General features: G+C 25.8%; 4 protein-coding genes across 7 annotated transcripts; 1 reads left to right on the forward strand and 3 right to left on the reverse strand.

Annotated features, from left to right (window-relative positions):
• The first annotated feature begins 1,108 nt into the window (after positions 1–1,108).
• LOC138943551 (transmembrane protein 230) lies at positions 1,109–4,075 on the forward strand. Of its 3 annotated transcripts, none has more exons than XM_070314463.1 (4): positions 1,109–1,284; positions 2,916–3,028; positions 3,186–3,308; positions 3,539–4,074. In XM_070314463.1, the coding sequence occupies exons 1-4, from the start codon at positions 1,257–1,259 to the stop codon at positions 3,674–3,676; spliced, it is 402 nt and encodes a 133-aa protein (XP_070170564.1). In that variant the 5' UTR covers positions 1,109–1,256; the 3' UTR covers positions 3,677–4,074. The 3 variants fall into 3 exon arrangements, with proteins under 3 accessions (XP_070170564.1, XP_070170565.1, XP_070170566.1); XM_070314464.1 differs by lacking the exon at positions 1,109–1,284 and adding an exon at positions 2,533–2,713 and having other exon boundaries at positions 3,539–4,075; XM_070314465.1 differs by lacking the exon at positions 1,109–1,284 and adding an exon at positions 2,721–2,818 and having other exon boundaries at positions 3,539–4,075.
• Positions 4,076–4,927: 852 nt separating this feature from the next.
• On the reverse strand, positions 4,928–12,384 carry LOC138943487 (repetitive organellar protein-like). Its single transcript, XM_070314335.1, has 12 exons — positions 11,578–12,384; positions 11,264–11,482; positions 9,943–10,944; positions 9,670–9,856; positions 9,066–9,450; positions 8,159–8,966; positions 7,766–7,999; positions 7,000–7,218; positions 6,352–6,534; positions 6,009–6,226; positions 5,653–5,808; positions 4,928–5,224 (listed from the first exon to the last, which is right to left on the reverse strand). Exons 1-12 carry the CDS (start codon positions 12,155–12,157, stop codon positions 5,015–5,017), a joined length of 4,401 nt encoding a protein of 1,466 aa, XP_070170436.1. The 5' UTR covers positions 12,158–12,384; the 3' UTR covers positions 4,928–5,014.
• LOC138943488 (alaserpin-like) lies at positions 12,287–14,671 on the reverse strand. The gene is made up of 5 exons (XM_070314336.1): positions 14,596–14,671; positions 14,288–14,499; positions 13,981–14,178; positions 13,758–13,887; positions 12,287–12,390 (listed from the first exon to the last, which is right to left on the reverse strand). The coding sequence occupies exons 1-5, from the start codon at positions 14,669–14,671 to the stop codon at positions 12,287–12,289; spliced, it is 720 nt and encodes a 239-aa protein (XP_070170437.1).
• A 2,317-nt stretch (positions 14,672–16,988) lies between these two features.
• On the reverse strand, positions 16,989–19,660 carry LOC138943541 (serine protease inhibitor 3/4-like). 2 transcript variants are annotated; one of them, XM_070314436.1, is made up of 9 exons: positions 19,519–19,660; positions 19,123–19,440; positions 18,764–18,942; positions 18,515–18,691; positions 18,217–18,427; positions 17,906–18,120; positions 17,599–17,796; positions 17,365–17,497; positions 16,989–17,289 (listed from the first exon to the last, which is right to left on the reverse strand). In XM_070314436.1, the coding sequence occupies exons 2-9, from the start codon at positions 19,130–19,132 to the stop codon at positions 17,138–17,140; spliced, it is 1,275 nt and encodes a 424-aa protein (XP_070170537.1). In that variant the 5' UTR covers positions 19,133–19,440; positions 19,519–19,660; the 3' UTR covers positions 16,989–17,137. The 2 variants fall into 2 exon arrangements, with proteins under 2 accessions (XP_070170537.1, XP_070170538.1); XM_070314437.1 differs by lacking the exon at positions 18,515–18,691 and having other exon boundaries at positions 16,990–17,289.
• Between the last annotated feature and the right edge of the window lie 5,969 nt (positions 19,661–25,629).

Consider the following 25,629-nt stretch of genomic DNA (forward strand, 5'->3'; position numbering starts at 1 on the left):
TGCAATAAAAGCTCGAATAAGCATGAATAAACTCGGCGATTTTAATGCAATGTATTCCGTACATAAGTTCTGTAGGATGACACAGAGTGTATTGTACGTTTTGAGATGCGATATTCGTCTCCTTATGTAAATCTTTATTTTTGCTACAAAACCTTAAATATGGTAAGAATCGTTAGTAAATTCATTCATAAAACGAGTAGGAAGACACAAAAAATTACGCATATATAAATTTATTTAGCAATTTAGTATTTTTGGGCGTTTGTAAATAATTAAAATAATATTAAAACGTGATTATCGACCGAATTTTTTTGTGCATTACTTTGTGTTTTACACGAAGAAGGCTTATCATCCGCATCTATTATTTTTCATTATCCTTTCTCCCCTTTTAATTGTTACCCTTCGGGATTATGTTACTACAATATAACTTGCTAACTCAAAACGGTAAGCGTATAAACGACAATGCGCTTTATGCACGTGAGGTCGTGCTACGAACACTATTATTGCGCAAAATATAGTCGGAAGAAATTCGTTTTATGATATAAAATCACGAAACGTTAAAGTACATGGTATTTTCGAAATATCGTTCAATTTTATACTTATAATTTTGTATATGCATTTGATTTAACAGAGAAATCGTGAAATCAGCTTACGTGGCCATAATTTATCTCGTTGTTCAACAGAATATTTCGTGCGTTTTAATTAATAAAGATAATTAATCAAGATATGAAACAAAGGAGTTTATATCAGGCCATATTAATTTCTATCTAATTGAATGTTAAATATCCTGATTCATTCCATAGTTATGAACATCTTTTATTGACTGCTACTTCACATATATGCCATTTTTTATTTAAAGTTTATTGTTTTTTGTTGATAAATTTTCATGACTTTAATCTTTTATTTAAAATTTATATTGATAAACTTTAAATAAAAAAATTAATGGCACAAAAAATGGCAGTCCAATTTATAAATAGTTAGACCTTATTTGTCGACGGGATTCGATCGTCCTTGATTTGATCAACGATTTTCGTCATTTATCGTTTATAAACATGCTCAGTATTTACTGCGCATCCTGGGGTAGAAGCCACCCTCCATCCCAACGCAGCATTGTCATCAGTGTTGCGACGCAGGGCGAAACACAGCCTCCTGTGCTCTTCCAGATCGATCCGCGTCTGACTGGCAAGCAAACTCGCCGAAGAAGTCTCGAGGGCTAGAGTCTGCTATGTCAACGAGCAGCACGTGCACCGCTGATCGCTATGCCAGGCTATCGGGACTCCATATTCGGTACGAATAACACGAGAAAAAGGTGTAATCTGTTTTGATAATTATACTACCAGACTCTAATCTCAAGACTCATCTATCAGTGAGTGACACTATATGCCACACAACCATCCCTTCTTGGTGATGATAATTCTAACCCGCGGCCGAATCTAACGAGCGATTGTCGACGCGTTGGCGATACCTATCGATGAGAAGTTACATAATACTATTTTATGCTCCTATATTTATTTTAGCCAATAGTTACAATTGATCGATTACTTTGAACGCCTCTTGAGAATAAAACCGAAATTCTACGCGTGATCTCAAGCAAATAATTTTAATAAAAAATCTTTATTCGACTCATCGACATCAATCTTTCAATCATCGTTTTTTGCAAAAATAATAACCGTATAAACATTATTCGCAACTGATGGTATAATCGAATGCTACACGCTATACACATTGAGGCTATATAAATATATTTAAATATAAATATATATATTTATAAAATATTAAATATTATTATTAAATATATATATATATATATATAATATTTAATTATATATATATATATATATATATATATATATATGTCCCATTCTAAAAAGGTATGTATAAATAATTGATAGATGAATAAGAATGCGATTGTGCGAATTGGAAAAAGATTCTTTGCAAAGATTATGAGAAACTATGTATCAAATTTAACACAGTAAATATATATTTAAAAAAACGCATTTATATTAATTAAATTCTTTAGTGATATTAGTGTATTTGTGAGAAAACGTTTGTTCCATTAAAATATAATACATATGTAAAAAAAATGGAAATACTACAAAATATATGCATAGCAGAAAAAGTTCATAAATCTATAGATGCTATAATATAAAGAATGAAAAAGAACTTGCTAAACACTCATATTTAGAAAATGTCTAAGCCTCATATACACGCAATATCTTCTACTGTAGTAAAAAGAAAAGTTTTCTTCCAGCACTCTATATTAAAATTAATTTTAATTTTTACACAATACATTTATAATTTTGATACTATATTTTATTAATATAATCATTCAGAGATAATTTTAATGATGATTGAAGTCTTATATCACACACATAAAGCGAATTTTGAATATCTTAAATGTACATACGATTTTTTCCGATTAATAACCTGTGCTTGTTTATCTTTATTTTATATATTCGCTGAAAAAAAATTTTGCCCTTTATCTCTCTTTTTCTACATTCTGTTCCTATCTTAGATTTTATAACTGGTTGCATTTTTAACCGTAGATAGCAGCGGTAGACAGCGGATACGGTAATGCCATCTTCAAGCAATTCGCTAAACAATATTTATCACTGACACATAACACACTGTAGCACAGTTCTGTCACTTGCATATGTTGTATGATTGTACGTCGTTAAAATTACGTCATGAATGATAGTGATATTATACGTTTGATGTAAATATTTGGAACAGTAAAATATATTTTTTAAATAACGTATTTCTTTATATATATTTGTTGAAATTTTTAAGCCATTTGATGATTTTGAAAAAAAGAGTCACTGTAATTATATAAAAGTTACAATATTATATTAGAAATAAGAATTATACATAAAAGTATTATTTGCAACAAATAAAAAAATTAAAATGTCTTTTCACAGACTATATTCATAAAGCGAGCATGTGCAGAAAGAAAGTTCAAAGTGACAGACAATTTAGCAACGTGGATTATACACAACTTACAGAAACCGATAATGGTTTCTTTGATTCACAAGTATGTGAAAAACAATATAAGAATTATAAAATATAACATATTTGCATTATTGTTTGATGATAATTTATAAGTATCTATCTTTAAATATATCTTCTTAATATCATGTCTGAAATATTTATTTTACATAGTTAATAAGACTGATAATCTTTTTTAATAGTTTGTAAGCCCACCGGTGAAGATACCATGGAAGGCTATTACATTAGCGGCTCTCCTATTTGTTGGAGGAACCGTTATGCTCATTATGGGAAGTTTGATTGTGAGTGGGCACATTGATTCAAAAGTAAGATTTGTTTCATTATTATAGATATTATATAAAATTATAATATATATATATATATATATATTATATATCTTTTAATCAATAATTTTGACCAAGTATAGAATATATCATTATTATCTCACAAATATATATAAAAATATAGAAATGCATATTTTAGAGAGAATACAATCTGTTAAAATAAATATTAAGTAAATGTAAAAAAAAGATCTCTTGTTTATATCTTATTGCAGTATTCGGATCGTATGTGGCCAGTGATAATTTTAGGGGCCTTGATGTTTATACCAGGAGCTTATCATATGAGGGTAGCTATTTTAGCATATCAGAAAGTACCTGGCTATTCTTTTGATGATATACCTGAGTTTGATTGAATGATCATGTATATATGCACATAGTATTTATTTATTAATTTTATATTGTGTATTGAAAAATGTGTGCATTTAATAATATAAGAAATCTTTTGTTTTTACGCAGTAAATAAAAAATTACATTTAAACAATATATAGAAAATATATATAAAAAAATTGCTTTTTTTCATCTTGAAGCATTTATATGTATACTTAAATATTTCCTTATTAGGAAAAGATATTGTATAAATTGTGTAACACACAATATAATACTGCAGGTATTTTTTATAAAATCTATAAAGATTCGCATGTGCTAATATTTCATATAATTAATACAAGTATCAAAAACCTACTATGGATATATTACAAATATGATTAAAATATTTTCAAAATATAGATTTATCTGTGTGTATTTACAAAAACAACACTGTGATTATAGTATCAAAATATATATTCATTATAAAATTCTGTAAAATTGTATGTTTATATGTGCTTATATATTGCTGTTTTAAGCTCGATAAATGTGCACTGTTAATGAAAATTAATTATCATATATATATATATATATATATATATATATATATATATATATATACACATGTACACAAACATACAATAAAAATTCTTTATTCTTAAACGCTTAATTTAATGCTCATGTTTTTCTTTATTGTTATTTGTTCTTCATATAATTTCTTTACAAAATATAGACAAGTCATAACTTTATCTCAAAATTTATGTATAAAATTACATAAGAAAATATATATTATATATTTATGTTTCTGTGATATAAAATAATTAAATTATAAGAATGTAAATGGGTCAAAAAAATAAAAATTAATATCTTTAGAGAAACTCTACATCCCTATAACATTTGAAATGATTACAATATATAATGCTTTATGATATACGCAGATAACAAAAAACAAAAAAATGCTTTATAAAAATGGCACAATATTAAAAAATGAAAGCAGAAAAATAAAAAATAAATTTATAAAGCAATTATTAAATAATATACATGAAAATCTTAATACAAATATTTTGTATACACTTTATGTATACCGATTTTTATAATTAAAAAAATTTTTTGCATACTGTAATTAAATTATAAATAATTCAAATACATAAAATGCATAGATGTGCAATATAATATAAAATAATATTCTTTAAATTTTGAAACAATAATAAAACTACAGATACACATTATTCTATATATATACAAAAGTATATATATAGAAATCTGTGAATAAAACAATATGATATGATAAAACAATTGAAGATTGAAATTAGATTAATTTCTAATGTCTATTTGATCTCTATTTTCTTGATTTTATATTGCACTATTATTCATGACTAAGTATAATTTTAATTACAATGTTCTGATTTTAAGTAATTTATAAGACTTTTACTCTGTAGCTTACCTATTCTACCTTTAATATTTGACTTCATTAATAATATAGGTGGATCAAAGCGTTTTTTTAAGACACCTTTAATTAATGTCTTCGTGTTTACAATAGCCTGATTATTATAATGGCTCTGCAGTGCGGCACAATAAAACTGTTTATTCATTTTTATCTGTAATAAGATATGATATAATAGTCTAAAATAAAAAACATTGTTGCTAATCACTTATACACACACACATATATATAGGTTTCTATATTATTTATTCTCTGCTTTTCTATTGTTTACCATTTTAGCTTTTATGCTCTTCTTGCATTTGTGAAACTCCATGATTATATGTAGTATAAGAAAACGAGTAAAAAACAGAAATCGCTTATCATGAGCAGACAAATGTAAAGTAGTGAAAAAATAATGCAAGAGATAGTAAGCAATAGAAAAAGACACAGTATATATATATATATATATATATATATAAAACAACAAGAGAGAGAGAGAGAGAGAGAGAGAGAAAGGAAGAAAGGGGGGAGGGGGAATTTGTATATATTGTGTAGTATATCAAATTTTGTTCTTTAGAAAGAATTCTATTTATAAACGCTTACCTCCAAAATGAAGTATACTTTGATTTCTTGAGGTTTAGCAAACTCAATCGCATGTCCAAAGTTCATTACAAGATTTTTTATCAATTGCAGGAATATAAGATATATTTCTTCTTCTGTTAAGTCGGTATTTATAATAATGTGTATTATTGGCAATAACTATAGACAAGGAAAAAGAGGGATAGAAAAATAAAAATAAGTATATCAAATAATTTAAAAGTTATTAAAATATTAAGAAATAAAAGAGAAGGGAGAAAAATAAAAGTACTTTATATGTCAGAAATATTTCTTTATAGATTGAGATTAAAATTTTTTTTTCTCTATTTCAAAAATTTATAAATAAAATCATAAATTTTTACCTTTACTGTTGAATAGATACCTATGCCTTCCGCATAATTATATATCTGTCTGGCTAAAACTTCATCTGTGTGAATTATTGTAGAAATTAGTGCACGACACGTTATTGTACTTAATACAAAACTATGTTTAAGTATTAAATTGCCCATTTCTGTGATTAAAGTTGTATCCTTTTTTGACAAAGATATTATAATTAATTTGTCCGCATAATAAGATAAGTCTAAAAAATGAGATGAGAATTTTTATTTTGTTGTGAAGAATATAGTATAGTTATATATAATTACAAGAGCTATATATGACAAAAATTACGAAAATTAAAAATGCAAATGTAAAAATCTACTTTACCTATTGGATTATAATAACTGGATTGATCTTTAAGTAAAAATTGGAAAAGAAAAAAAGCATATTCAAGGAATTCATTACAAAATGAATCCAACAAAATGCACATTATTTTTTTTCTTACATGTTCATCATTAACAGTACTTTTAACATACCACTTATCACGACTCGTACATATTATATTCTGATCTGAAAAAATTAATATAGAAAGATGAATAATATATATATGTATATGTATATATATATATATGATATGTACATGTGTATTTGTATGCGCGCGCGAATATATATATATATATATATATATATATATATATATATATATATATTCATCAGAAATGAAGGATAACAAAATTAATGTGAAATGTATTTGTCTTGTATTAATTTGTTATAGCATTATCTTAATGATTAATTAAAAAAATCAGATATAATATGCAAATAATTAATAAAATTATAAAAGAGAGCATTTTATAGAACATATTAAACAGAGCATTTATGAATATATTTATTTTATTCTATATTGTATTTTTTATATATTTGTATTATATATTATATATTTTTGTGATATATATCTTTCCTATCATTTATATATGTTAGAATTTGAAGTAGAAAGAAACAAAATTTTGTGTATCTCTATAAGAGGAATAAACTCACATTTGAGTAAATCACATGCCTTTACAGCCTTTTTATTAGCTAAATAAATTTCAGCCGATAGTAGAAAATATTCTGCATTATATGGTAAATCATATATGTTAAGTGATTGAATCAATTGGAGTGCAAGCCCCCAAGCCTCCTCATCTACTAAATTGGCCAAAATGTTTAATCCTATGTCGAACAAGATTTTAGCTAGAATGCTGAAGATATCCATTTGGACTGAAATGTCCAAAACATGTATTAGGTGAGATTATAAATAAAAAAGATTTAGTCATATAGTAATTTATTTATTTTAATATTTTACAACGTAATATAACATGTAAATGTTAGTGTGACAAAATATGTATATACGTGCGTATATATATATATATATATATTATATTTATATTATGAGATGTTCATATATAATAAAAAATGTTTTTTTAATTAACTTACTAAATAAAAAAATGCATATATCTTTGAATGTTAATAAATAAAAGAAAAGATATAAGAAGCTTTAATCGTAAGCTTAAGATCGTAATTTTGACATATGTAACTCTTGATACTTAAAATCTATAAAAGAGCATATATTATTTGCATCAGAAATTAAAGTCAGTTTTACCTCTATATACGCGAAGTAATAATAGTCGAGTTTATAAATGTAAAAATTAGCCAATTTCATATTATAGTTGTTAAAAAGGAAGAAATGAAAAAAATATTATATTATCTATATATTATTTAATATATCCTCTCTCTATAAGTGTATTTTTATTAAAATATTGGTTACCTGTTAGCTTCAGGAGGTTTTTAAAGTGATATTCCGAACGTTTTACTTTTTGAAGTATAAGACAACACTTACTAACAAATAACTCACTTTCCCGTTTTTTTGTATAACTTTTTAAGATATCAATAACATAATCATAATCTTCATATATAAGCCCTTTTTCAAATCGTTCTAAATCCATATAAAATTTCCAGAAACGTTCGTGATCTCTATAAGTAGATTGCGCATAGGATGCATCTAGAAAAAAAAAAAAAAATATATATATATATATATATAAATATAATGATAACAGTAATATAGATTCTACACTTTATACAAAACATGTATACCCGTGTAATTCTTATAAATAACTAATAGTAAAATAAATAAAATAATTACCGATAGGTTGCATGAAACCATATTTGTATGGTTTTGTTGAATTTACATCTTGAGTTACATGATTCTCATTTTGATTTGCATCAATTTCTCTGAGAGAAATATCATCTCTTATTGGAGATTCCTGTTGTGTAAAGCTCATACTTTGGCTTGGATCAGGAGAATCAGGAGAAGCAATAGTTCCCGTTAAACTTTCTCCAAAATTTTGAGTTGATATTTCAGAGTAAGAATCTTTTGCAGTTTTTTTAATTAAAATATTTTTAAAACATTTTATTGCATATTTATCTATGGTTGATATTAATGTAGAGTCAAGCTTATTTATCAAGTTATTGTTAACATCTTGAATATTTTGTAAATCTTCACTTTTTATGCATTCATATAATATTTTATCAACAATTTGTTTACAAACATATGGTCGCCATTTTAAAATTAAATCTCTTAGAGTGTTCCAGTATTCACCAGGTTTCACATACATATCTACAGACATTAATATATTGTAAAGTTCGTTTAAATTTCTAGTAGGCAAAATAAATGTCATCATATGGTCGATGATTATTTTTAATGACATTTCTCTGTCTAATAATTCTTTAATAATGTTACGAACAATATTTTTCCTCGCCGAGATTGTAAAGTCCTTTCTCAAATAAAAGTCCCAACTTTCATGAAGCATTTTATATGTTTTTAAAATCTGATCAACAGTTAATTTTTTTAATGAAGCTATATATACTACTTCACAAAAATAATTAAAATTCTGTTTTAATGCTTCTTGCATTATGTCGATGATTGTTTTGGTATCTTGTAAATTAACTGTATGAAATACACTTTCCACCTAGAGATGAAAGATTAATATTAAATATATTAAAACATGATATAAGTGATTACATCAATCAGTATATAAAAAAGCAAAATAATTAATGAATATACCTACATCATGTTTATATTTACACTGATGCTGCCAGTAACCAGAGGTCTTACCAAACCTCAATGTTGAAAAACAATATGTTTTGATAAAATCGTAAAGAGTTTCTTTTGTTGGATAAGTGTTTCTAGTTTGCAGCGATTTTGATTCTGCAGTTGTAGATGTACAATCTGTGTTTAAAGCTTGGGTTGATTGATTATTGGATATTTCATTTGCTTTATTAGACTTCGAAGCTTCTATATTATTTTCTATGCATTCTGCATATTCTTTATTAAATTCTTTATTATTTTGTTTCACATATTTATCAAAACTGCTAGCAGTCATTGGATATGGTATATCAGAATGTAGAGATTTATATGATTTGTCTTTCTCACACAAAGATTGATCTTCACACCTATAATAATATATCATTTTTAGATATTACAAACATTTGATTTATGTATAATATATATGTTTCATTAATATTAATAACAATTGTAAAATAATTTATCTAAAAAATTACAATTTAAAAAAAAAATTTTAATTTTGAATTAAAAATAAGTTACAATATAGTATATTATTATATGTATAATATTACTTCTTTTACATATTATTTTTCTACTCTGCTACTTACTGGCTTGCAAATTCTGCAAAAGATTCTGCAAAAAGAGAAATACAATCATCCTCTTCATTATCACTTACAACACTTGTATATTCCTTTGTATTTTTCTCTTGGGCATTACTTTTCTTTTCATATAAAGTTCCATTTAAAGTTGATTCTTCTTTGGCAGAAAGTTTTTTGCATACTTCCTCGTTTTCTGCTGCATTTATTAAGAAAGAATAATCATTTTTATCAAATAAATCTATTTGTTTAAAGATACTGCATTATTTCAATTATTATACTTACTCTCAACTCTAGGCTTTAAATTAAAATCTGTTTCGGATCTTATTTGCTTCAAGAGGTTACGTAAATCTGGTCTTCCTTTTTGATTATGTTCTTTAGATATATTTGTCTCTATTGTTGTATCAGTACTTGGAGAATCATTACATTGTTGATAATTAATTGATTTAGTAAATATTACATTATTTTGTAACCAATTGTTCCTATTTAATTTCATTTTTTTACTATCCAGATTACAATCTTTATCTTTTTCTTTTAAAATACGCTTTAGAGTTTGTTTTATAGTCCCTTCTTTCTTTGCAGATATTAATGGTGTACTAATATTACATCTTTCATCATCTATATTCATAAGATCTGAAGTATTCTTTAATATGTTTTTAGTGCATTTTTCTTCACATTTTCTATCACCTTGTAATGCATTATTCTCATATACCTCTGTATTATTAGTAGATTTATTTGATTGTCTCTGGTGATTTAAAGTATAGTTTTCATGTCTCATTATTATTTCACTGTCAGTATCATTAATATTTATAGTATCATTAACATAACAGTTATTTCTTACTTTTGTTATAGAATTTAAATTTTTACAATTAATAACTTTACTATATGGTTCATCAATTGGCAAGTTTTTATCTTTTAAATCAACATTATTGTTAAGCGGAATTGATATTTTTGAAGTATTAAGTGACCCGTTTATTTCAGATATATGGCATTCTTTTTTTCTGAGAATAATATTAGTAGTTTGATCTGTATTATTAATGCGAAAAGTTTCATCTGTATTTTTATCATTATTATTACATCTGTCCTGTTCTAAAGAAATCCGCTTAGAAATATTGCTCTGTAAGTTCTTTATTCTTAATTTCTCAACTTTTACTTCTTTTAAAATTTTTGTTCCTTCTGGTAAAACATGATTTCCAATTATTCTTGGTAGATTTTGTCTTGTTACTGATTTTTCTGTCTTATTTCTTATTGACTTTTCTCCATTACATATAGTTTGTACTATACTATCTACAATTAAAAATATAGCTTTATTACTTAACTTTATTATTTGTTGATTTTGTCTCTTATTCATTTTATTATTATATATAATTAAAAAATTGTCAAAAGAATAAAGATCCTTAAATTTTACATTTGCTTTCTTAATATCTATCTCTCAAGTGTTCCATTTATAAAAATGTTATTTCTTAAGTTTTGCATTTATTATATTCAAAGATACAATTAAAAAATTGAACCATTTAAAAAAAATTTGCTGTTAAATTATTTTTTAGCACTTTCTTTAATATCATGTAAAAATAAAAAATAAAATTAAAACACAATATACATATACCTTTGCTGTTTTGGTTCTTCTCACATTGCTCTTGTTTTATTTTGCAACTTATCTCACCAGAAAAATTAATTGGATGTAAATTATTGTTACATTGCGCGTGTGTTATAGATTTGTTCAATATCTCTTCCATATTGCTATTATAATCAACAACAGTTAAATTTTTCTTATTCAAACAATTTGTATCATTAGAACCCATCATTGGTGATTTTATATCCGCATCTATATATATATATATATATATATATAAAAATGATACATATATAATAAAATAATATCTAACACTATAATATAATAAAATGCAAAAATAAATTTACCATATGTTACATCTGGCTCATTCAAATGTAGTTTCTTTTTGGAATCTGATCTATTTTTTTTCTCTGCTCTTACTTTTTTAACATCTTTATTATTCTTATTCATTAATGCAGTCATTTTCTGCATATAATTAAAATGTGTATCTGTGGATGTACTAGATATTTCATCAGTATTTTTACTGGAACATGATTTAACATTGCTACTATGTGTTAGAGTTGTTTCATTATATTGACGGCTTAATAATATATCTTTGTTTATATTTTTTCTATTTTGCTGAGATTTAATCTTTTTATAATTTTTTTCCTTTTTTTTAGTAACTGTTTCTTTTGAGCAATTTTTTGTATATCTTCCATCCTTTATATTTCTTGCCTGTACATGTTTTTTTATTAGTAACTGTTTGTTAATAGATGTCGATGCTGATTGCAACAATTTCTCTTTCTTTATGGGTAAATGTAATTGATAGCGTTGAATTAAATCTGTTTCTAAAGCAATGTCATATAGTACAACTGTACATGCACGAAGCCCTTTTGATGTTTCCAATGCATAGTTACTCTTTTGTTCTGTCTTCTTTTTGCGTGCCATTATGTCTTGTTAATTAGTATTATGTATAAACTTAATTAGTTTAAAAATTCTCTCTCTCTCTCTCTCTCGCTCCTTCTATAAGCATTAATAAAAGTTTTTATGCATCTTATTTAAAAGCATATGTTTTCGTCATTCTGGTTTCTCAAGAAAGATCATGTATGATAAAATATTTGGTGTTACCACATTACGATCAAATTGTATAAAAATTCGTGGATAGATGTAAATTATGGAACCTAATATAGAAATATGTCGTTAATACAACACAATAAAATACAATCCAAAAATATAATACGATACAAATACCCATGTTAAAGTAAAATTTATGCTAAATTGCATATAGACATTGTCTAAAAAAAACTACGATATCTCGTACAATAAAAAATATCCTGAATATCAGGTTTTATTACAGGCAAGAAATTAGCATCAGATTCTGTTACGATACGTAGTCTTTTTTAATACATACATTTTATCATCGTGCAACTTCTTTCTCGCATATTATACACACTGACATGATATATTATCTCATATATACATACTTGTTACTTTAACCAAAACGTACTCATGCATATGCATGTTATATCGACGTATTCCTTGATCAAATATTTCGTAAAACTTCACGACTTTACATACATAAAACGCAAATTGGACACCGCAAATATCGCGGAATTTTCCTCGGGTTCACCGCGTAAACTTTCAAGTTTTCTACTTCGAGAATCGCAAGCAAATGATATCGATATCTGCGTGATACTAATGCCGCCAGCTTGATGTTACATGGATACGGGACAAGTGGCTTGTGTCGATTGATTATTGGATAGAAAATTTCCTAGAGGACTAACGGGGATTTCAGCAACTCTTCGGCTGCGGTCGGGAAGACGCTAGAAATGCTTCGAAGCATTCGATTGACCAATCAGGACAAAAAGACCAAAGATTTCTTTATTCTGATTGGTTAATGTAATGCTTCGAAGTATCTCTAGCGTCTCCTCGATGTATGTTGGACAAATTTTTTATCGCACAAGGGCTGCGGTCGAGAAGATGCTAGAGATGCTTCAATCATCATTTCAGCATTAACCAATCAGAATAAAGAAATCTTTAGTCTTTTTGTCCTGATTGGTCAATCGAATGCTTCGAAGCATTTCTAGCGTCTTTCCGACCGTAGCCGATAAAACAGCCGAGGTACATGTCCGTGCTATAATTATTATATATTAATTTTGACACATTTTCAAAATATAGATTATATATTTATTAATTTTAGATAATATAATAAAATTAAAAATAATTTAAGCTATACTATATTGTGTGATATAAACTTTCAATAAACATAAGAATGTAATATAATTTATATAATTCGTAATAAAATAATTTATAATAAAATTTATAATTCACTTTTCTTAATTACAGAGTCTGCTGTTCGCACGGCTGCAATAAATTCCATCTTTCCGTTTATTTCAATTATATACATAAACGGACGATCTAAGATAAACTCCTGCGACGGATCTACCGATTTTTTTTCTTCCCTGTTAAAAACTGTAAAAATTTTTTATCGTAATGCTTTCAGTACTCGCCTAAAGTTTTCTAATATTCGCAGATATATATAGATTACCTTCTAAAGTTTCCGAGGGTTGTTTGCGAACCCTCGCAAAAATCTTTTGAACGATATTGCTCACTTTTAGAGGAATTTTTGAGAGACGTGTAAAATCTGCCTTATCCTCAAACATCGTAATTACGCCGTTCTACAAGCAATTATTAATTTTAGTTTCTAGAATTTATCCAAAATTTCTCTTACGTATCAGTTGTAAATAGATTTTGCTAATTACAATAATTACCTCACGAAACAAATTTGTCATATTATGAGTATGGTAAATCGTAAACTTAGGTAAATATAATTCCGTAGCTTGCTTAAATGAGTATGTATTTCTAATTGATTTAAATTCTTCAAAGTTAAATTTCTCTATCAGGTACTCTAGATTTCTAGGTATCGTCTCTTCATTTGGTAAAAATATAAACATTGTAATTTTGTTATTCTGTAAAATTATATTCTGATTTAATATTTAATTTTTGATATCCAGTAAGATTATTTCTCGATTGAATATTTTATTTTTGAAAGTTTTCTTATAAATAATAATTATTTACCAAAGATGGAATTTCAATGAACTTGGTATTCCAATGTGGTATTTCACCACAGATAAACATTGATTTTTCAAATTTAATTGTTGGAACTTTAATCATTTCTAATGGAGAAACGTGAAATATACGATCCACTATTTTTCCTCTTACGTATGGCCATCTAATATTAAAGTACACAGTATTCACCAACATAATTTTTGTATTCTCGTCGATATTTTCTGTTTATACGAAATATTTTATTATTGAAAATGTACTTTGCATAAATTATAATTTATTTATATTTAATTGTTAGTTAAATAATTTAAACAATATACCTGGAGAAATAGCATCTAACAGCTGAAAATTTGTTGTTTTTTGGACCCATGAATTTATAATTTCTGCAGCTTGCATGTCATTCCTGAAATCTATTTTTGAAATCGAACAATGAAGTGTATTTATGCATTTTGATGAAAAGTCGGCTGTTAGATCAATTGAATTCTGAACATATATTACAGTTCCTACATACAGTTCAATGTTTTTGATGCTCTAAAACATATATAATTTGTACTCCAATTTTGTACTGTACTATATATTTTATACTATAGTATATTTTTCAAATTCTTTATGTTACATTTAAAAAAGTAAATTCAGATAGATATCTGTCGTTTAAAGATATTTTATCAGCAATATTAGAAAAAGATATCAATTCATTCTCTGTCGATCCTTTTTCAGCGCCGTTTGCAAGTAAGGTTGTTATCATTTTTATATTTATATTACTAAATGCTTTGTTATCCTCTACATATTGATTCTACGGCAAAACATAAATAAAAAATTAGGCAACTCAAAACTTATACAAGATACAGATACATCTATTACGTACTATATACGATGGTTCTTTTAGAGAAGATACATCCTTTAATTCTACATATGTTACAACCGCTGTCGATACATTAGCAATTATATTTTTATCAGTCACACTGTTAAATATTTGGTCAAGAAACATTAATGCATCGAAGGTACGTACAATGTTAGCGATAATAATCGCAAATAACACTGTAAGAGAAATACGTCCGTTATAAAATCAGAAAGGAGCGGATATTTCAGAATATACTAAAAATAATTTATGGCTAAGCTACCAAAATTTGTATATATATATATATATATATTATTATTATTATTATTATAAAAAACATTTTTTAATGGTGGTGTATTATTACCTGTACGCATTGTGACAAAATTCCAATTCTATGATATATGTATAAAAATATATTTATATATATCTATATCGAATAAATTGAAAGATAAATTATTAAATTTATTATACGTGTTACATATGTTACATATGTATATAGTTTTATCTGTTCTTTTCTTTATTTTTTCTATATGCCAAAAATTGGCAATTATTTTAGGTAACTAGCTAAAATACTTCGATAAAGCTTCAAAATTCAGGAATTTGGAATTGACAAATTATTTGGTTCAATTTTAATCGAAAATTCTCTTCTTTTAATACCGATTAGATACTAGCTGTATATTTGCGCCAACTGTTAAGAAACTATTAAAAATAACTGCGGGGAAAGAACACATTATTTTGGAATAAAATTCAAGTTAGTCTCACGTGATTTCATAGACAGTCTCAATTTACTTCAACAATCTTCGTCGGCTTCCAACGTTAGGAAAAATTTTCGTATGAGATTTTCAATAGCACCTCTGTTACAATGATTACGAATGATTAATACTATCGATAATAGCATACGACTGCTTGATACTGTGTGTCTCTGTATAATGCTTACTGTATCTCTGTAACGGTCGTTAGCAATATTGTCGTTTGCGGTGACATGTAGAGGTGACTAAAATTGTAAAGGGAGAAAGAGAGAAATGGAGTTGACAAACATTTTTTTGTTATTCTCCTCGACACTCACGCTTTACCAAATGTATGTGTCTTAATATATAATCTTCTTAATTGAAATTTTATTTTAGTAAATAGAAGAGAGAGAGAGAGAGAGAGAGAGAGAGAGAGAGAGAGAGAGAGAGAGAGTTTTATTAGTTCTTTATTCAAATGATAAATGTTTTTAAAATTGTCCATAATCTACAAATCATAAATATAAATGATGTAAAATAGTTTTTCGATTGCTGCATGTTTATATTTTTTTAAGATAAGAATTTTTTTTTTTCATATAAAATTATAAATTATTAAAAGATATTATATACAAGAGAAAGATAGAAAAAGAGTGAAGATAATTATTTTATATTTAGTTAAAATTAAAGTAAACTCTCATTGTTAAAATATTGAATATTAAAATCAGAAACTAATAACTCTGATTCTTCTTTAATAAAATCTGCAGGACTACAATTTAATTCAGCTAAAATCTTAAATTCATCTTACCGCGCGCTTGTAGTGTTCTAGTATCTAGTAAATAATATACAATAAATACACAAATTGGTTTTATAAATTTCTAAATATATATAGCGTATTTATGCTTTGGAGATTTTTCATAATGTATATTTATGCGAAAAAATCAATTAATATAAAACACATCGAATATAAAAAGTTCATAATATCTCTTTTTTACATTATATAATTATAGATATATATTAGTTGTTGCTCGATTGTATATGCATATACATTAATTATTTTGTTCCATGTAATATACATAAGTATAAATTTATTTGGCTACTTTTAAGCAATAAGTAAATCAAAAAATGACTAAAGCATATTTTCAAAATACAAATTATTGATTTATTAATGCTTGAATTTCATACACATAATATTATAAAATTTAAAGTAGTTTAAGCTATAGTATATTGTATGATATAAACGTTCGAATATAAGAATGTAATAGAATTTATAATTCATAGTAGAATAATTCATAATAAAATTTATAATTCATCTTTCCTAAATATGAAGTCTGGTTCTCGCACGGCTACAACAAATTCCATTTTTCCGTCTATTTCAATTACATACATAAACGGACGATCTACGATCAACTCCTGCGGCTGTTCTACCGATTTTCTTCCTCTCCTTTTGACAACTGTAAAATTTTTTTTATTGTAATGCTTACAGTATTCATCTAGTCTTCAATTATTTACAGATATATATAGGTTACCTTCTGAAGTTACCGGCATTTCATTGCGAATCCTCACTGAAACCTTTTCACCGATATTGCTCACTTTTAAAGGAATTTCTGAGAGACGTGAAAAATCCGCCTTATCTTCAAACATCGTAATTACTTTATGACGCTACAAACAGTTATCAGTTTTAATTTCTAATAGAGAATTTATCCAAAATCTTTCTCATGTATTATTAGTTATAAACGAATCTTGCTGATTACAATACTTACCTGAAAATAATTTGTTTTATTTAGAATATATTGAATCGTAAACTTTGGTAAATATAATTCTATATCTTCCTCATATTTGTTTGTGTATGCAGTTCTAACTGATTGAAATGCTTTAAAGGTAAACTCATTTATCAGTTTGTGCAGGTTCTGAGTTCCCACTCCATTTGGCAAAAATATAATCACTGTAATTTTGTCATTCTGTAAAATTATATTTTGATTCAATATTTAATTTTTGATATCTTGTAAGGTTATTTTTTGATTCAATATTTTATTTTTGAAAGTTCTCTTATAAATAATAATTATTTACCAAAGATGGAATTTCAATGAACTTGCAATCCCAATGTGGTATTTCACCATAACTAAACATCCAATTTTCAAATTTAATTGTTGGAACAAAATACATTTTTGACGGAGAAATGTGAAATATGCGTTGCACTGTTTCTGCTTTTGGCAAGTCTAGCCATTTAATATTAAAGTACACAGTATTTACCAACAAAATTTTTGTATTCTCATCAATATTTCCTGTTTATAGAAAGTATTTTGTTGTTGAAAATGTACTTAGCATAAATTATAATTTACTTATATTTAATTGTTAGTTAAATGATTTATATCATATACCTGGAGAAATTAAGTGCGATATCTCTTTATTTGTTGTCTTTTGGACCCCAAAATTTATAGTTTTTGCAACTTGTAAGTCATTTCTGAAATCTACCTTTGAAATTGAACAGTGAAGTTCATTCATGCACATTGATAAAAAATTGGCTGTTATATCAAATGTATTTTGAACATATATTGTAGTTCCTACATACAATTCTATGTCTTTGAGATTCTAAAACACATATAATTTGTACTATACTTTTGTACTGTACTATATATATTTTGTACTATAGTATATTTTTTAAATTCTTCATCTTACGTTTAAGAAAGTAAATTCAGAATAGTATCTATTGTTTAAAGACACTTTATCATTAATATTCAAAAAAGACATCAATTCATTCTCTGTCGATCCTTCTCCAGCGCAATTTGCAAGTAAGGTCATTATTATATTTTTACTTATATTACTATATGCTTTGTTTTCCGATATCACTTCACTCTACGGCAAAACATAAATAAAAAATTAGGCAACTTAAAACTTAAATAAGATACAAATACATCTATTACATACGATATATGATGGTTCTATTGGACTAGATATTTCCTTTAATTCTACATATGATATAATCGCTGTAGATAGTTCAGTACGTGTATTCATATAATTAAGCAGGAGGTGGTCCAACAACATACGTTCGGGTATTAATGCATCAGAAGCACACACAATGCTAACGACGATAATCGCAAATAATGCTATAAGAGAAATACGTTTATTATAAAATCAGGAAAGAACGGTTTTTTTTTTAGAATATACTAATAATTTATGGCTAAGCTATCAAAATTTATATATATAAATTATGTATATAACTATATGTATATTATTATTATTATTATTATTATGACAAACATTTTTTAATAGTGGGGTACTATTACCTGTACGCATTGTGACAAAATTCCAACTCTATATATCTGTATATATATCTATTTATGACTAAATTGAGAGATAAATTATTAAATTTATTATATGTGTTATATATGAATATGTGAAAATAGCTTCTTCTGTTCCTTTCTATATTTTTTATATTTGCCAAGAATCAACGATTATTTTAAATGACTAACTAAAATACTTCGATAAAGCTTCAAAATTCAGGTTAGGTTTAGAACTGGCAAATAATATAGTTTAATTTTAATCGAGAGAATTTCTCTTCTTTTAATATCGATTAGATATTAGCTGCGTTGTATTAGCGCCAACTGTTAAAAAAAAACTATTAACAATAACTGCGGGGAAGAAACACACTATTTTTGAAATAAAATTCCAGTTAATCTCACGTAATTTCCGACAACGTCGATTTCCAACTTTAGGAAAAATTTTCGTATAAGATCTTCAATAGAGAATTTCTGTTACAATGATTAGGAATAATACTTATCGATGGCACAGCACACTGCTTAATACTGTGTCTATCCGAGACTCTGTAATGGCGGCTAGCAGTATTGACGTTTGCGATATATCGTGTAGGGGTGACTGGAATTGAAAAGGGAGAAAGAGAGAAATAGAGTTGATAAACTTTTTTTTTTTATTCTCCTCGAAACTCACATGTATGTGTGTCTTAATATAATCTTCTTAATTTAAATTTTATTTTAATAAACAGAAGTTTTATTAGTTCATTCAAATGATAAACGTTTTTAAAATTGTTTATAATCTACAAATCATATATAATGTCATATAAAATAGTTTTTTGATTGCTGCATGTTTATATTTTTATATATAAAATGTATGATTGTAATACCGCGATGTAGCTTTTTATACATTCTACATTTATACATAACATATATTTAAAATGTAAAAGATGTGTACGGGAAGAAATTAAAGAGAAAAAAATTGCGGCAGAACGTATTCATCTGATGTTATCATATTTATATATCTTCGATATTGGATTAAAATTTGAATAGATGAAAAATGCTTGAAAAATTTGTTATGTAACGTTTTGAGATAACATATTAAAAAATAAATATGAGTTAAAATATTATGATATTAAAAAATTTGATATGATTATTAGCAAGCATTCATGGAATGGAATTGTACAAGGTTTTATTCCGATGTAATTAACTCGATGCTTTGCTCATCTTCAGAAAAAACAAATCTGAAAATTTTATAATTCATCATTCTGATTTTTCTCATAGCTTATAGAATATTTTTCTGTTGAGACACCATGTGTAATTATTGCGTTGTCATTTCTATTTCTTTCCTTATATTTTTCTTTTTTTTTCCGGTCTTTTGTTATGTTCTTCACTGCTATTACCGCTCGAGTCTTCATTACTATATGTCTATTTCTTTTCTTCTCTTCATTGTTTTGATTATGTTTATTATGTTGTTTATTATGTGTATTATAATCCGGATTTTTCTGTGCTTTACTATTTTTTTATTTATTTTATTCGAGCTATTATTTTTGCATTCTTTTTTGTCGTTCTAGATGGTATACTTGAAGGAGTCCATAAAATTTTTAAATGATCTCTGTTTATTATTTATATTTTTGCTGGTGTTTTACTTGCAATTACAACTTTGACAATTTATTTTTATGTAATTTTATCTTTAATTATATGAATTTTCTATTTACGTTTATTTAAAAAATTGTTTAATATATAGCATTTCTTTTCAATTTCATATATATTCTCAGCAAACAGAAATTTTAAATGTCTTGATCTTATTCTAATGATCTTTTATAATAACGTTTATAGTACAATAAGATAAGATTATAGAGATTTTTATAGTACAAATTTTCTGGAACAAAAGTATCTGTAATACTTCTTTTTATTCTTAAAACAAACTGTTCTTGTTGCGCATATGAAATAAAATTAATTTTCTTAAATTATTTTTCTTAATAATTTTTCCCTAATTTTTAAATATAATGTAACAAAAGATATTTACAATAAATTTTATAGTATTTTAGCAGTGAGTTTACATTAATTTTAGCTGAATATAAAATAATTATTTCCACGCTTTTTCTCTCTCTCTCTCTCTCTCTCTCTCTCTCTCTCTCTCTCTCTCTCTTTTCCCTCTTTCTCACTCTTTCTTTCTCTCTTGTATATAATAGCTTTTAATGAGCATCGATGCGAACCCAACTAAATTTCGAAATTAAAAAATTAATTAAAGAATAACATTAATAAAAAAAAGTAATTAATAAAAAAAAATTATATAAATTAAAAGCATAATTTGATGTTGTATAAAATGTTTAATTCTTTTGTTTCAAGAATAAAAAAAAGTGAGAGCAATTATTTATTGTATGTATCTTTTACACATTATATCTAAAAATTAAAAAAAAAATTATTATAAGAAAATTAATTTAAGAAAATTAATTTTATTTCACATGCGCAACAAAAACAGTTTGTACCGCAATTTAAGAACAAAAAAAAGTATTACAGATACTTCTGTTCCAGAAAATTTATATTATAAAAATTCGTAATATTGTATTATACCCAAAAACTATCTCTGATATATTCTCCTTTAATATAATCTATAGGATTACAATTTAATTCCGCTAAAATCTTAAATATATAGCGTAGCGCGCGCTTGTAGTGTTCTAGTAAATAATATATAATACGCAGATTGTTTTTATAAATTTCTAGATATATATAACATATTTAAGTCTATTTTTCCTAATGTATATATTTATGCGAAAAAATCAATCAATATAAAACGCGTCAAATATAAAAAGTGTGTAATATCTCTCTTTTACGTTATATATCATAATTACATATATTAGTGGCTCGATATGCATATACATCGGTTATTTGGCTACTTTTAAGCAATAAGTAAATGGATCAAAAAATAACTAAAGCACATTTTAAAAATATAGATTATTTATTTATTAATGCTTGAAAATTTCATACATGTAATATAATAGAATTTAAAATAGTTTAAGCTATACTACATTGTATGATATAAACTTTTAATATAAGAATATAATAGAATTTACAATTTATAATAAAATAATTCATAATTCATAATAAAATTTATAATTCATCGCGCATTTTAATTCTAATCATAGAACCTGGTGCTTGTACGGCTGCAAGAAATTTCATCCTTCCGTTTATTTCGATTGTATACATAAACGGACGATCTACGATCAACTTCTTCGGCACACCTATCGATGAGTTTCTTTCTTTTCTTTTGCCAACTAAATTAAAAAATTTTTGTAATGCTTACAGTATTTGTCTAAAGTTTTTTATTATTCATTCTATTTATTTCTATTATTTATACATATGGATATATATAAGTTACCTTTTGAAATCATTGAATCTTCTTTGTTAAATCTCATGGAAATTTTTTGAACAATATTGCTCACTTTTAGAGGAATAGTTGAGAGATGTATAAAATGCGCATTATCCTCGAACATCGTAGTTGCGGGAATCTATAAGCAGTTATTAATTTTAGTTTCTAAAATTTATAAAAAATTTTTCTCACGTATCAGTTGTAAATAGATTTTGCTGATTACAATACTTACTTTATGAAAAAAATTTGTCATATTTTCAGTATATTGAATCACAAACTTTGGTAAATATAATTCCATATCTTGCTCGAGTTTGTTTGTGCATGCAGTTCTAACTGATTGAAATGCTTTAAAGCTAAACTTATTTAACAGGTTGTACAGGTTCCCAGTTCCCACTTTATTTGGCAAAAATATAATCACTGTAATTTTGTCATTCTGTAAAATTATATTTTGATTCAATATTTAATTTTTGATATCTTGTAAGGTTATTTTTTGATTCAATATTTTATTTTTGAAAGCTCTCTTATAAATAATAATTATTTACCAAAGATGGAATTTCAATGAACTTGCAATCCCAATGTGGTATTTCACCATGACTAAACATCGAGTTTTCAAATTTAATTCTTGGAACAAAAAACATTTTTGACGGAGAATTGTGAAATATGCGTTGCACTGTTTCTGCTTTTGGCAAGTTTGGCCATCCAATATTAAGGTACACAGTATTTACCAACATAATTTTTGTATCCTTGTCGATATTAACTGTTCATATTTTGTAAGTAGTTTGTTGTTGAAAGTGTACTTTGCATAAATTATAATTTATTTATATTTAATTGTTAATTAAATGATTTATATCATATACCTGGAGAAATTACGTGTAATATCTCATTATTTGTTGTTTCTTGGACCCATGAATTTATAATTTCTGCAGTTTGCACGTTATTTCTGAAATCTACTTTTAAAATCGGACAATAAAGTTTATGTATACATATTGATAAGAACTCGGCTTTTAAATCAACTGAATTTTGAATAAAAATTGCAGTTCCTGCATACAATTCGTTGTCTTTGATACTCTAAAACACATATAATTTGTACTATAATTTCGTACTGTATTGTATTTTGTACTATGATATATTTTTTTCATTCTTTAACTTACGTTTAAAGAAATTAATTCAGATAGGTATTCATCGCTTAAAGATATTTTATCAGTGATATCCCAAACAGATATCAATTCATCCTTTGTCGATCCTTCAGCGGCGATTGCAAGTAAGGCTGTTATCATGTTTAGATTTATGTTACTATATATTTTGTTATCTATATTAATTTCATCCTGCGACAAAACAAATAAAAAATTAGACAACTTGAAACTTATATAAAATATAAATACATCTATTACATACTATATGCGATGGTTGTTTTAGACTGAATATATTCTTTAATTCTACATATGTTACAATCGCTGTACTTAGATTAGTAAATATATCTCTCTCCAATGACATATCTTCAAACATTGATGCATCGAAGGCACATACAATGTTAGCAACGATGACTGCAAATAATGCTGTAAGAGAAATACGTTCGTTATAAAATCAGGAAAGAGCGATTATTTTATAGTATACTAATAATTTATAGCTAAGCTACCAAAATTTATATTATGTATATAACTATATATATATATATATATATATATATATATATATATATATTATTATTATAAGAAACACTTTTTAATAGTGGAATACTATTACCTGTACGCATTATGACAGAATTCCAATTCTATGATCGAATAAATTGAAGGATAAATTATTAATTTTATTATACGTGTTACATGTATGTATATAGCTTTTTCTGTTCCTCTCTATATTTTTTCTATTTGCCAAGAATCGACAGTTATTTTAAATAACTAGCTAAATCCCTTTGACAAAGCTTCAAAATTTAGGAATTTAGAACTGGCAAATTATTTGGTTCAATTTTCTTCAATCGAACTTCTCTTCTTTTAATATCGATTAGATATGAGTTGCGTTGACGTTAACGTTAACTATTAAAAAAAAAAACTATTAAAAATAACTGCGGAAAAAGAACACATTATTTTGAAATAAAATTTACGTAATTTTATAGACGGTCTCACTTCAACAACGTCGACTTCCAACTTTAGGAAAAATTTTCGAATAAGATTTTAATAGCACTTTTGATGCAATGATTAGGAATAATTGGTATTATCGATGACGACGCACGACTGTTTAATACTGTATCTACCCGTGTCTCATTTGTAACGGTCGTTAGCAATATTGTCGTTTGCGATGTCGTATAGAGGTGACTAGAATTGAAAAGGGAAAAAGAGAGAAATAGAGTTGATAAACTTTTTTTTTTATTCTCCTGGAAACTCACATGTATGTGTGTCTTAATATAATCTTCTTAATTTAAATTTTATTTTGATAAACAGAAGTTTTATTAGTTCATTCAAATGATAAACGTTTTTAAAATTGTTTATAATCTACAAATCATATATAATGTCATATAAAATAGTTTTTTGATTGCTGCATGTTTATATTTTCATATATAAAATGTATGATTGTAATACCGCGATGTAGCTTTTTATACATTCTACATTTATACATAACATATATTTAAAATGTAAAAGATGTGTACGGGAAGAAATTAAAGAGAAAGAAATTGCGGCAGAACGTATTCATCTGATGTTATCATATTTATATGTCTTCGATATTGGATCAAAATTTGAATAGATGAAAAATGCTTGAAAAATTTGTTATATAATGTTTTGAGATAACATATTAAAAAATAAATATGAGTTAAAATATTATGATATTACAAAATTTGATATGATTATTAGCAAGCATTCATGGAGTAGAATTGTACAAGACTTTAATTCCGGTATAATTAAAACTCGATGCTTTGCCCATCTTCGGAAAAAACAAATTTAGAATTTTTGTAATGCTGAAGATTCGCAGATCTTTGAACTTACCAATATATTTTATAACCGAGTTTATAAGATAATGATAATCGATTGAATCCATCAACGATCGCCAATGAATCGTTGTCACAGGTTTCTCTCTGGTTACAATAGTTTTCTAGCACCTATTACGAGAAAAATAAACAATTAAAAAATTTGAATATGACGCCTTTTCTGGTTTGCGACAAAGCGAGCAATTCATAA

Source organism: Polyergus mexicanus, unplaced genomic scaffold, assembly GCF_030449975.1.
Source record: "Polyergus mexicanus isolate NDT 795.1 unplaced genomic scaffold, iyPolMexi1.0 SCAF_27, whole genome shotgun sequence".
Classification (NCBI taxonomy): domain Eukaryota; kingdom Metazoa; phylum Arthropoda; class Insecta; order Hymenoptera; family Formicidae; genus Polyergus; species Polyergus mexicanus.

Coding starts and splice junctions, on each gene's coding strand:
- LOC138943551 (XM_070314463.1), top strand. CDS start 1,257: ATGCCAGGCTATCGGGACTCCATATTCG. Junction 3,029..3,185: donor ATGGTTTCTTTGATTCACAA/GTATGTGAAAAA, acceptor CTTTTTTAATAG/TTTGTAAGCCCACCGGTGAA. Junction 3,309..3,538: donor GTGGGCACATTGATTCAAAA/GTAAGATTTGTT, acceptor ATCTTATTGCAG/TATTCGGATCGTATGTGGCC.
- LOC138943488 (XM_070314336.1), bottom strand. CDS start 14,671: ATGCAAGCTGCAGAAATTATAAATTCATGGGTCCAAAAAACAACAAAT. Junction 14,500..14,595: donor GTTAGATGCTATTTCTCCAG/GTATATTGTTTA, acceptor TCGTATAAACAG/AAAATATCGACGAGAATACA. Junction 12,391..13,757: donor ACCCTCGGAAACTTTAGAAG/GTAATCTATATA, acceptor TTTCTATATTAG/GTTCCATAATTTACATCTAT.
- LOC138943487 (XM_070314335.1), bottom strand. CDS start 12,157: ATGGCACGCAAAAAGAAGACAGAACAAAAGAGTAACTATGCATTGGAA. Junction 7,219..7,765: donor AAACCTCCTGAAGCTAACAG/GTAACCAATATT, acceptor TGGACATTTCAG/TCCAAATGGATATCTTCAGC. Junction 6,535..6,999: donor GGCATGTGATTTACTCAAAT/GTGAGTTTATTC, acceptor TAATTTTTTCAG/ATCAGAATATAATATGTACG.
- LOC138943541 (XM_070314436.1), bottom strand. Junction 18,428..18,514: donor CTGAATTTACTTTCTTAAAC/GTAAGATGAAGA, acceptor TATGTGTTTTAG/AATCTCAAAGACATAGAATT. Junction 18,121..18,216: donor ATCGCACTTAATTTCTCCAG/GTATATGATATA, acceptor TTCTATAAACAG/GAAATATTGATGAGAATACA.